The 12,721-nt window shown below is 41.9% G+C and overlaps 2 protein-coding genes across 2 annotated transcripts; both read left to right on the forward strand.

The window, feature by feature from the left end:
- Nucleotides 1–3,978: 3,978 nt before the first annotated feature.
- LOC148576451 (uncharacterized) lies at nt 3,979–5,529 on the forward strand. Its single transcript, XM_088501342.1, has one exon. It carries the CDS (start codon nt 3,979–3,981, stop codon nt 5,527–5,529), a length of 1,551 nt encoding a protein of 516 aa, XP_088357468.1.
- Nucleotides 5,530–5,717: 188 nt separating this feature from the next.
- LOC148576452 (uncharacterized) lies at nt 5,718–7,497 on the forward strand. Its single transcript, XM_088502723.1, has 2 exons — nt 5,718–6,632; nt 7,447–7,497. The coding sequence occupies exons 1-2, from the start codon at nt 5,718–5,720 to the stop codon at nt 7,495–7,497; spliced, it is 966 nt and encodes a 321-aa protein (XP_088358849.1).
- The last annotated feature ends 5,224 nt before the right edge of the window (nt 7,498–12,721 follow it).

Raw genomic sequence — 12,721 nt, forward strand, 5'->3', positions numbered from 1 at the left:
GTCCAGGCATGGCCGAGATGGCCAGCCCCCTAAAATGTGATCAAAGGATCATAAGGTAATCCAAAGATTGTTTACACTGATCAAAGATGTCTAATACAATAGTAAGAGGTCCTATTTATAATAAACTAGTCACTAGGGTTTACATGAGTAAGTAATTGATGTATAAATCCACTTCCGGGGCCCACTTGGTGTGTGTTTGGGCTGAGCTTAAGTGTAGCACGTGCAGAGGCCATTTGTGGAGTTGAACGCCAGTTTCTGTGCCAGTTTGGGCGTTCAACTCTGGTTTTGGATCCTTTTCTGGCGCTGGACGCCAGATTTGGGCAGAAGGCTGGCGTTGAATGCCAGTTTACATCGTCAATTCTTGGCCAAAGTATGGCCTATTATACATTGCTGGAAAGCCCTGGATGTCTACTTTCCAACGCAATTGGAAGCGCGCCATTTCGAGTTCTGTAGCTCCAGAAAATCCACTTTGAGTGCAGGGAGGTCAGAATCCAACAGCATCAGCAGTCCCTTTTCAACCTCTGAATCTGATTTCTGCTCAAGTCCCTCAATTTCAGCCAGAAAATACCTGAAATCACAGAAAAACACACAAACTCATAGTAAAGTCCAGAAATGTGAATTTAACATAAAATCTGTTAAAAACATCCCTAAAAGTAACTAGATCCTACTAAAAACACACTAAAAACAACGTCAAAAAGCGTATAAATTATCCGCTCATCACAACACCAAACTTAAATTGTTGCTTGTCCCCAAGCAACTGAAAATCAAAATAGGATAAAAAGAATAGAATATACTATAAATTCCAAACTATCAATGAAACATAGCTTCAATCATATGAGCGGGACTTATAGCTTTTTGCCTCTTGAATAGTTTTGGCATCTCACTTTATCCATTGGGGTTCAGAATGATTGGCATCTATAGGAACTCAGAGTTCGAATAGTGTCATTGACTCTCCTAGTTCAGTATGATGATTCTTGAACACAGCTTCTTTATGAGTCTTGGTCGTGGCCCTAAGCACTTTGTTTTCCAGTATTACCACCGGATACATAAATGCCACAGACACATAATTGGGTGAACCTTTTCAGATTGTGACTCAGCTTTGCTAAAGTCCCCAATTAGAGGTGTCCAGGGTTCTTAAGAACACTCTTTTTTTGCTTTGGACCTTGACTTTAACCGCTCAGTCTCAAGTTTTCACTTGACACCTACACGCCACAAGCACATGGTTAGGGACAGCTTGGTTTAGCCGCTTAGACCAGGATTTTATTCCTTTAGGCCCTCCTATCCACTGATGCTCAAAGCCTTGGGATCCTTTTTATTTGCCCTTGCCTTTTGGTTTTAAGGGTTATTGGCTTTTTCTGCTTGCTTTTTCTGCTTGCTTTTTCTTTTTCTTTCTATTTTTTTTCGCCTATTTTTTTTTTTTCTGCAAGCTTTGTTCTTTGCTGCTTTTTCTTGCTTCAAGAATCATTTTTATGATTTTTCAGATTATCAAATAACATGTCTCCTAGTCATCATTCTTTCAAGAGCCAACATATTTAACATTCTTAAACAACAACTTCAAAAGACATATGCACTGTTCAAGCATAAATTCAGAAAACAAGAAGCATTGTCACCACATCAATATAATTAAGCTAAGTTCAAGGATAAATTCGAAACTCATGTACTTCTTGTTCTTTTGAATTAAAAACATTTTTCATTTAAGAGAGGTGATGGATTCATAGGACATTCATATCTTTAAGACAAAGTTACTAACTACTAATGATCATGTGATGAAGGCACAAACATAGATAAGCACATAACATAGAAAACAAAAAACAAAGAGAGTAAGAACAAGGAATGAGTCCACCTTAGTGATGTCCTTGAGCTCTTCTATGTCTCTTCCTTGTCTTTGCTGCTCCTCCTTCATTGCTTTTAGATCTTCTCTGATTTCATGAAGGATTATGGAGTGCTCTTGTTCCACCCTTAGTTGCTTCCAATAATTGTGTGGAAGAAAATGTATCCCTTGAGGTATCTCAGGGGTCTCTTGATTTGCAGTCAAATGTTCTACCACTGAGCTATAGACCCTTGATGGAAGCTTTTGTCTTCCCTTTCCTCTTTCTAGAGGTTTCTCTGGCCTTAGGTGCCATCAATGGTTATGGAAAAAAACAAAAAAGGCTATGCTTTTACCACACCAAACTTAGAATGTTGCTCGCCCTCGAGCAAAAGAAGAAAGACTGAAGAATAAGAAGAAGATATGGAGGAGATGGATGGGAGTGTGTGTTTGGCCATATGGGTGGGATTGGGTGGGAGAGAGATGTTGAATTTTGAAGGTAGTGGGTGTATAGATGTGAGTGGTAAATGGAAAGTAGAAGGGATGATCATGAATGGAAAGAGAGATGATGAGGTAGGTGGGGATCCTGTGGGGTCCACAGATCCTGAGGTGTCAAGGCATTTACATCCTTGCACCAATTTAGGCATGCAAAATGCCCTTGCACACAACTCTGGGCGTTCAGCGCCAGGTTGGTGCCCATTTTGGGCGTTCAACGCCCCTTTGCTGCCATTTCTGGCGTTGAACGCCAGAACCATGCTTGTTCTGGGCGTTCAGCGCCAGGATGCTCCCATTCTGGGCGTTCAGCGCCAGAACTATGCTCTGTTCTGGCGTTTGAACGCCAGACAGATGCTCCTCCAGGGTGTGATTTTTCTTCTGCTGTTTTTGATTCTGTTTTTGAATTTTTTGTTTATTTTGTGACTCCACATGATCATGAACCTAAGAAAACATGAAAAACAATAAAAATAAGAATTAGATAAACATTGGGTTGCCTCCCAACAAGCGCTTCTTTAATGTCAATAGCTTGACAGTGGGCTCTCATGGAGCCTCACAGATGTGCAGAGCTTTGTTGAAACTCTCCAACACCAAACTTAGAGTTTGGATATGGGAGTTCAACACCAAACTTAGAGTTTGGTTGTGGCCTCCCAACACCATACTTAGAGTTTGACTGTGGGGGCTCTGGTTGACTCTGCTTGGAGAGAAGCTTTTTCTGCTTCCTCTCCATGGTTGCAGAGGGAGATCCTTGAGTTTTAAACACAAGGGAGTCCTCATTCCATTGAAGGACTATTTCACCTCTGTCAACATCAATCACAGCTCTTGCTGTGGCCAGGAAAGGTCTTCCTAGGATGATGGATTCATCCTCTTTCTTTCCAGTATCCAGGACTATGAAATCAGCAGGGATGTAAAGGCCCTCAACTTTTACCAATACATCTTCTACGTGTCCATAAGCCTGTCTTCTTGAGCTGTCTGCCATCTCTAGTGAGATTTTAGCAGCTTGCACCCCATAGATTCCCATTTTCTCTATTACAGAGAGGGGCATGAGGTTTATACCTGAACCAAGGTCACACAGAGCTTTGAAGATCATGGTGCCTATGGTACAAGGTAGTATGAACTTTCCAGGATCCTGTCTCTTCTGAGGTAATGTCAGTTGATCCAGATCACTTAGTTCATTGATGAACAAGGGAGGTTCAACTTCCCAAGCATCAATGCCAAACAATTTGGCATTTAGCTTCATGATTGCACCAAGAAACTTGGCAGTTTGCTCTTCAGTAACATCCTCATTCTCTTCAGAAGAGGAATACTCATCAGAGCTCATGAAGGGCATAAGGAGGTTCAATGGGATCTCTATGGTCTCTAGATGAGCCTCAGAGTCCTTTGGTTCCCCAGAGGGAAGCTCCTTATTGATCACTGGACGTCCCAGGAGGTCTTCCTCCTTGGGATTCACGTCCTCTCCTCTCCTCACAGGTTCGGCCATGGCGCTTATGTCAATGGCCTTGCACTCTCCTTTTGGGTTCTCTTCTGTATTGCTTGGGAGAGTACTAGGAGGGATTTCAGTGATCCTTTTACTCAGCTGGCCCACTTGTGCTTCCAAAAATCACTTTTTCTTTTTTTCTTTTTTTTTTTAAAAAAAAAACCCTAGCAGAGAAAGAGTACGTACTCCGTACTCAGAGAGAATGAGAGAAGGAGAGAGCGGGAGAGAGCGTTTGAGGGTGAAACACGGTGAAGAAGATGGCCATGCCATCGAAAGAGATAAGGGGGAGAGTGTGGGAGGGTTTGCATCAGGTGTGAAGGAGGGATCAAGTAAGGGCGACCTTAGTTCCAGGGTGACTTCCAAGATTTCGTTCCGTGACAAGGTTATTGGTTCTACGGTAGCCACAGGGATAAATCGGGCTGAAGCTCTAGATGAGGATTCCATGGCAGTGGTCACTGGAAAACAAGGAGATCCTATGCCTCCAAGAGTTTGCTTCTCCGAAGAGGCTAGGAACATCCTTTCTGAACCATACAAGGAAGCAATTGTGATTAAGGTTCTTGGAAAAAACCTTAGTTACACGGCCATGTTTCACAAATTGAAAGGGGTATGGAGGATCACCGGTGGATATGAAATCTTGGATGTGGGTTTTGGGTACTTCCTTGTTAAATTTGATCGCATGGACGATCGAGAGAAGGTTTTACTAGGGGGGCCATGGATGATCTTCGGTCACTATATTGCGGTCAAGCCATGGACACCGGATTTTAAACCTTGTGAGGACACTTTCGGGGAGACTATGGTTTGGATTCGAATCTCTGGGTTGAGCATATGGTACTATCAGGATAAAGCCATGATGAGAATCGCTTCTGCTGTGGGAAGACCAGTCAAGGTGGATCTGGCTACTAAGTTGGCGGAAAGGGGAAAATTTGCTCGGGCTTGCGTGCAAATTAATCTTGGTTTGCCGGTGGTCCAGAGTGTGATTGTCGATGAGTTTGAATATAAGGTGGAGTATGAATGCTTACACCTTATTTGTGACAAGTGCAATTGTTTCGGGCATAGAGCAACTGACTGCAGAATGACCCCAATAGATTCGGAAAGGGTGGATCGAAAGGAAACATCAGTGACCGAGACGGCGGCCCGGGTGGTGCAGCCACAGGAAGCTTCAAAAGAGAAAATTTTTGAATTTGGATGCAATCCCAAAGAGTCAGTGATAGTTGCAGAAATTGGGGAGGAATTAGATGATACGTTGCATGGGAAGGAAGTGGGGTCCCAACATTTGGAAAATGAGACTGGCTGGACCAAAGTCAGCGGCAAAAGGAGAGGAAAATTGAGTCAATCAAACAAAGCCCAACAAACATCTAAAGATAAAATGCCGGTGCGCCCAAATCAGAAATTGGACCAGAACCGTGAATTTGGGCTACGTATGAGAGGAGCCGAATCAGGGGTGAAGACCGGGTCGGTTAGCGGATCTAAGGCACGCATGGCATCTTCCAAACAGCAAGGGGTGAAGGGCAAATCTGTCTCCGTTGTGGTGCCGACTTTCACTGCCATTATCAAAAACGGACATAAGAGGTTGCGCCCTTCTTCTTTGCAGAATTCGCCGTCGACTCCGGACTGCCTTGGCGACACCAGCAAGCAGCAAATCGGCAAATTGGAAGGGTTGTCAGTGGAGGGACACAGACAGACCGGGCAACAACCGGACAAGGACAAGCAAGGCTCAGGGGGATATGATGGTGGATCTTCATCATCTCGTTAGGGACTTCAGCTGAGGTTGGTCCTTTTTACAATACAAATTGTTTTATGGATTATTTAGATTTAAGCTTTCTATTTTGGAATATTAGAGGTGCCTCTAATAAATTGGCCCGGGTTCATAGTAAGGAGTTAGCGAATAAATTTCATCCTACTTTTTTCATTCTGTTTGAAACCCATATTGCTTTCAAGAGGATGAAATCTTTTTGGAATAATCTAGGTTACCAGGGTGTTGGTATTGTTGAGGCTAATGGTCATAGTGGGGGTATCTGGGTTCTATGTTCTAATTCAAATATTTCTGTGAGAGTATTGGATGTAGTTGATCAATGTATCAGTTTTGAAATCACTATGGGCAATACATCTAGTTACTGCAGTGCGGTGTATGCTAATCCGCATATACATCGGCGTAAAGAACTGTGGGGTGACTTAACAAGGATTGCTAATATGATCCACGGACCTTGGATTGTGTTAGGGGACTTTAATGATGTTTTGTTGCAGAGTGAAGTTAGAGGGGGGCAATTTAGACTTGCCAGAGCAGAACAATTTGCGGAAACATTGGAGGATTGTGGGCTGTTTGATATGGGGGCTATTGGGAGAAGATTCACTTGGTACAGGAAGGTGAAAGGTGGGGTGCAGGTGGCCAAGAAGCTTGATAGAGCAGTCATCAACCAGGACTGGCGACTAATGTTTCCAGAGGCTTATACTGAGGTGCTGGCGCGCCTTCACTCTGATCATTGCCCATTATTCACTAGGTGCAAGATGGCAAAGAGGGCTACCAAGGGCCATCGTCCGTTCAGATTCCAGGCTGCGTGGATGACTCATCCTCTTTTTAGGAATGTTGTTGATACAGCTTGGAATAGAGGAGCTCCGGATGTAGTTAAATGTTTGTTGGAGGTTCAAAAAGATGCAACTAGCTTCAATAAAAAGGTTTTTGGCAATATTTTTGTTAAGAAAAGGGAGTTGGAGAGGCTTTTGAATGACGTTCAGATTACTCTGGAAAGTCGGGAGGATCAACAGCTTAGGATCAAAGAGCAAGTTTTGCATCAGGAACTGAATGCTGTCCTTCTTCAAGAAGAGTTGTTGTGGTATCAAAAATCTAGAGAACAATGGGTGAGATGTGGAGACAGAAATACAAAATTTTTTCATCTGCAGACAGTTATCAGGAGAAAGAGGAACAAAATTCATGGGTTATTTTTGGAGGATGGGTCTTGGACCACGGAGACTACGACTCTAGAACTGGCGGCAAATTCTTTCTTTCAAAAGCTCTTTTCTACAAGGGAGGATATTGACCTGGACGCCATGGGGCCTTTTCCTTGCCCGTCTCTTAGTACTGAGGCTTGTCAAAAGTTAGTGGAACCGGTGACGTCTGAAGAGGTTAAAAGAGCTGTGATGACCATGAGTTCATTTAAAGCCCCAGGGCCAGATGGATTTCAAGCAATTTTCTACAAAGAGTTCTGGGACTCTCTTAGCAACGATGTGTGTAGACTGGTCAAGCGAGCCTTTGAGGGTGAGCCATTGAATGCGACTATTTTCGATACTCTCATTGTTCTAATTCCTAAAGTGGAAGTTCCCTCTTCCTTACGGGAGTTTTGGCCTATTAGCTTATGTAATGTAATTTATAAAATTGTCACAAAGGTTCTAGTTAACAGGTTCAGACCTTTCCTGTCGGAGATCATTGGTCCTTTGCAAGGAGGGTTCATTCCAGGAAGAGGAACCACAGAGAATATTATCATTGTTCAAGAGATTATGCACTTCATGAGGAACACCAAGTCTCGAAAAGGGACCATGGCATTCAAGATTGATTTGGAAAAAGCTTATGACAGGGTAGACTGGCGTTTTCTGGAAGCTACTTTGGTCCGGTTTGGGTTTCCAAAGGCTACCATTAATCTTATATTGAATTGTGTGACTTCCTCTTCGTTGGCAGTTTTGTGGAATGGGAACAGGCTCCAAAATTTCAATCCGAAGAGAGGGTTGAGGCAAGGAGATCCTATGTCTCCTTATCTATTTGTACTCTGTATGGAAATGCTTGCCTGCTTTATCTCTCACAGAGTTTCCCAAGGTTTGTGGAACCCAGTTGCGGTTTCTAGGAATGGACCACGACTCTCTCATTTGATGTTTGCAGATGATCTTTTGCTTTTCTGTAAGGCATCAAAAGCTCAAGTAATAGAGGTCATGCATTGTTTGGACTTGTTTTCTAGAGCGTCAGGTTTAAAGGTAAATCTTCATAAGTCAAAGGCCCAGTGTTCCAAGAGGGTGTCGGAGAGGAGAAAAGAGGTTCTCTCAGGGGTCTCTAACATCCGGTTCTGCAATGATTTGGGTAAATACCTGGGAATTAACATCGGTCATGCCAGAGCTTCCAGGAAGACGGCTCAGGAGATTATTGAAAAAATTTCGAGAAAGCTCTCCAGTTGGAAAGGACGCCTACTGAATAAGGCAGGGAGGCTTTGTCTTGTTAAATCGGTTATGGCCTCTATCCCAGTTTATGAAATGCAAATTTCTCTTCTCCCGAAGTATGCATGTAATAAAATTGATTCCTTGATGAGACAATTCTTGTGGAAAGGTCAAGCGACTGGAAAAGGGCTGCCTCTGGTCAGGTGGGAGGTCGCCATAACTCCTAAAAAGGCAGGAGGATTGGGTATTAGGGATACTTCCTGTGCTAACATGGCGCTTCTGGGAAAGTTAGTATGGGATTGTCTAAATAATAGTGAGAAGTTATGGGTGCAGGTTCTGAAGCATAAATATCTCAAGAATCAATCTGGTATGAACGGAAACAGTAGAAATTCTTCATCGGCTACCTGGAAGAACATTGTTAGTGCCTATGAGCATCTCAAGGAAGGGCTTCATTGGAATATTGGAGATGTCCACAAATCAGTTTGGTATGATGAGTGGACTCCTTTTGGTAAGCTTTGCAACCTTGTTCCTTATGTACATATTTCTGAATCAGATTTCATGGTGGCTGACTTGTGGAAAGGGGTGTCTTGGGAGGTTGATAGTCTTACCACGCCTATTCCGCATGAGATTAAGCAGTTTATTTGTGGTCTGAGATATCCTAGTTTGACTGAGTTGGAGCCACAGTGGGAGTGGTGGCCTGCAGCAACAAAAAAGTATAGTGCAAGGGAGGGTTACAGATGGTTATTAAAGAAAACATTAAATTGGAATGCTAACAGTAATTGGAACTGGTTGTGGAACACAAACATTCCAGAGAAGTTCAAATTTACTATGTGGCTTATCTTACATGATGCTCTACCAACTGAGACCTTTCGATTCAAGCGGCATTTAGCTTCTTCAGATATGTGTAAGAGATGTAACAAGGCGCAGGAGACTATGGAGCATTGCCTTAGAGACTGTGAACGATCAAAGGCAATCTGGTATATGTTGGATCCTAGTATCCTGGACTCGACGGCTGGTACTGCTCTTGAAGAGTGGTTTCGGAAGGCCTTGGCTAACAATGAGGCGTCCTTTGGTGCAGGGCTTTGGTGGGTATGGAGACATAAGTGCAATGACATATTCAACACTAACAACCCTTGGACAGACCATAAGGTTGTTGCCTTGGCCAGAATTACCGCCAAGGACTTACAGGTTTACAGGAATCGAAGCAATGCCTTTAGGTCTCTCCGAAATTGCCTGTGTTGGGAACCACCGGTAGGCAATAGTTTTAAAGTTAATTGTGATGCAAGCTTGTATATGGATTCAAATTTAGCGGGATTTGGGTGTATTATTAGAGATTCTAAGGGAGATTGGATCTCGGGCTGCTCTGGAAGCATTCCCCCTTGGTCTATAATCAGATGTGAATTATTTGCTGCTTGGAGGGGGCTGGTTTTAGCTTGGGATTGCGGTTTGAGGGATATTATATGTGAAACAGATTGCCTTGACATTCTGCCCATCATGCATGAGCTTACAAGTGGGTATCCATCTGAAGTAACAGATTTGGTTCACAAGATTCAGGAGCTTTTATCTCGTCCTTGGCTTGTTCACGTTGAATGGGTGTCCCGAGAAGCAAATAGAGCTGCGGATTGGATGGCTAAATATGGTGCCAAGAGTAACTCTAATCATGTTATTTGGTCTGAGCCTAGTGTTGATCTCCAACGAATCATCCGCTCGGATTTAGAATAGTTTTTGCTTTGTTTCTTTCCTTGTTTAGTCACCAAAAAAAATTTTCAAAAATCAAATCTTTTCAAAAATTAAAAATCTTATCTTTTTCAAAATTCAAAAATCTTATCTTATCTTTTTCAAAATTCAAATTTTTAAAAGTATATCTTTTTCAAAATTAAATTTCAAAATCTTATCTTTTTCTAAATTTTAAATTTCAGTTTCAAATCTTTTCTTATCTTATCCTCTATTTTATTTTAAATTAAAATCTTTTCTTAATTAATATCTTATCTTCTCTCTCATCTTTTTCAAAACCTCCTAACTAACTCTTCCCTCCTTAATTTTCGAAAATAATATCTTCTTCTCTCTCTCTCTTCTTTTTCAAAACTACCTAACTAATTCTCTTTTCTCTTAAATTTTTGAAAATTTCTTCTTCTCTTCTCTCCTCTATTTTCGAAAATTTAATAATTCAAATTCAAATCTTTTTAAATTAATTTAACTTAATTTTCAAAAAAAATAAATTAATTAATTAATTAAATAAAAATAAAAATATTTTAAATCTTATTTAATTCTTCTATTTATACTTCTTCTCTTCTCACATCTCTATTACTCAAAACTCTCCTATACCTATCTCTTCTTCTACCTCAACTTCTTTATCTTCTTTCCTTTCTTCTTCACATTTCACTTGAATTTCTTTGATCCAAGTGGTACAAAAAGCTTTCTTGTAATTTCTTTTCTTCTTTTTTTCTTCTATCTTCTCTATTTACTCTTAGCTACTATATCCAAGGTATTTTTCCTTTACCTATTTTATTTATTTTTATTTTTATTTTTTATCTTCTTCTTCTTTCTCTACTTCTGACTTTAAGGAAGAGATTCTTGTCTATTGGCATAGTCTCTCTTCTTCTTCTTTTCTTTTCTTCTTGTTTATGATCAGGAACAGGGATAAAGAACCCCTCTTGACTCCTGATCCTAACCTGAGAAGACTCTAAGGAGGCGTTTACAGCAAGCTAAAGCATAGCACTTCGAAAGAGACCTTTCAGAAAGTTTTGAACAAGGACTGGAGGATATGGCTGAACCACAAGAGGAGTCTAGAAAGGTCTTTGGTAACTTCACCATGCCTACCTCTGACTTTTATGGCAGAAGCATTGTTGTACCTACTATTAGAGCTAACAATTTTGAGCTTAAGCCTCAGTTAGTCTCTCTTCTACAACAGAACTGCAAATTTCATGGACTTCAACTGGAAGATCCACATCAGTTCTTAGCAGAGTTTATATAGATCTGTGATACTGTAAAGACTAATAGAATTGATCCTGAAGTCTATAAGCTGATGCTTTTCCCTTTTGCTTTAAGAGACAGAGCTAAGTTCTGGCTGGATGCCCAGCCTAGAGAGAGTCTTGACTCTTGGAAAAAGCTTGTAAATGCTTTTCTGGCTAAGTTCTTTTCTCCTCAAAGGATGAGAAAGATTAGAGTAGAAGTTCAAACCTTCAGACAAAGAGAAGATGAATCCCTCTATGAAGCTTGGGAAAGATACAAGCAGCTGATCAGGAGATGTCCTCCTAACATGCTCTCAGAATAGTCCCTCATAGGCGTGTTCTATGATGGCTTGTCTGAGATATCTAAGATCTCCCTGGATAGCTCTGCAGGTGGATCTCTTCACCTAAAGAAAATGCCTGCAGAAACAAGAGAGCTCATTGAGATGGTTGTAAACAACCAATTCATGTACACTTCTAACAGAAATCTTGTAAATCATGGAATCTCTCAGAAGAAAGGAGTTCATGAAGTTGAGACTCTGAATGCCATCCTGGCTCAGAATAAGATCTTAACCTAATAGGTCAACAAGATCTCTCAACATCTCACTGGGATGAAAATTGCACCTGGCAATAATCAGGAAGCTTCTCTTGAAGATGAAGCTTATGATCCTGATCAACCCACCATGGAGGAGGTGAATTACATGGGAGAAGCTTGTGGAAACACTTACAACCCTTCATGGAAGAATCATCCTAACCTTTCATGGAAGGATCAACAGAAACCTCAGCAAGGTTTCAATAACAACCAAGGTGGTAGGAACTAGAATAGGTTCAACAACAGACCACCATTCCCATCTTCTCAAGGGAATATGGAGACTTCTAAATAGAGCCTTTCTGACTTAGCCATTCTAGTCTCCAGTCTCACTAAGACCAACCATAGTTTCATTAATGAAATAAGGTCCTCCATTAGAAACTTAGAGGTACAAGTTGGTCAACTGAGCAAGAGGATCCCTGAGATCCCTCCTGACACTCATTCCAGTAATACTGAGGTTAATCCTAGAGAAGAGTGCAAGGCCATAACCATGGAGGTTGAGGCTGAATTAGGGGAGAATGGGAAGGCGTTGAACGCCAGTAAAGAAGCCTTCACTGGGCGTTTAACGCCCACAATGACAGCAAGCCTGGCATTAAACGCCAGTGAGGAAGTCTTCACTGGGCGTTTAACGCCCATCCTGGCAGAGAAGCTGGCGTTGAATGCAAGCTAGGGAGCATTGGCTGGGCGTTCAATGCCCAAACAGGAAGGCTTCCTGGTGTTGAACACCAGTGAGGAAACCCTCACTGGGCATTCAATGCCCAACCAGGCAGCCATGCTGGCGTTGAACGCTAGTGAGGAACCCCTTACTGGGCGTTGAATGCCAGCAAGGACGTCCAACTTCCAATAAGCTGACAAAGCTGGCGTTGAACGCCAATCAAAGCACACCCTTTGAGTGCCTAAATCCCACTCAAGAACCTTCTAGCCCAGAACTAAAGGAAACCATAAAAACCATTGAGGTTCCTTTGAATGCACTTCTGCAGTGCATAAGTTCTGATGACTACTCATCCTCAAGTGAGGATGAAGACACTAGAGAAGAACAAGTTGCCGTTTCCTAGGAGCTCTAATGAAGCTGAACACCAAAATATTTGGTACAAATCCTCTGGAGGAAGAACCTCCACTGCTTACCAAAGAATTTCATGCTTTGGTTTAGCAAGAGCTACCTCAGAAGCTTCCAGACCCTGGAAACTTTCTGATTCCTTGCACCATAGGCTCTATGATCGTTGAAAAGGCTCTATGTGACCTAAGGTCAAGCATCAACCTCATGCCACTCT

Source organism: Arachis ipaensis, chromosome B1 (genome assembly GCF_059453495.1).
Source record: "Arachis ipaensis isolate K30076 ecotype BB chromosome B1, ASM5945349v1, whole genome shotgun sequence".
Taxonomy (NCBI): domain Eukaryota; kingdom Viridiplantae; phylum Streptophyta; class Magnoliopsida; order Fabales; family Fabaceae; genus Arachis; species Arachis ipaensis.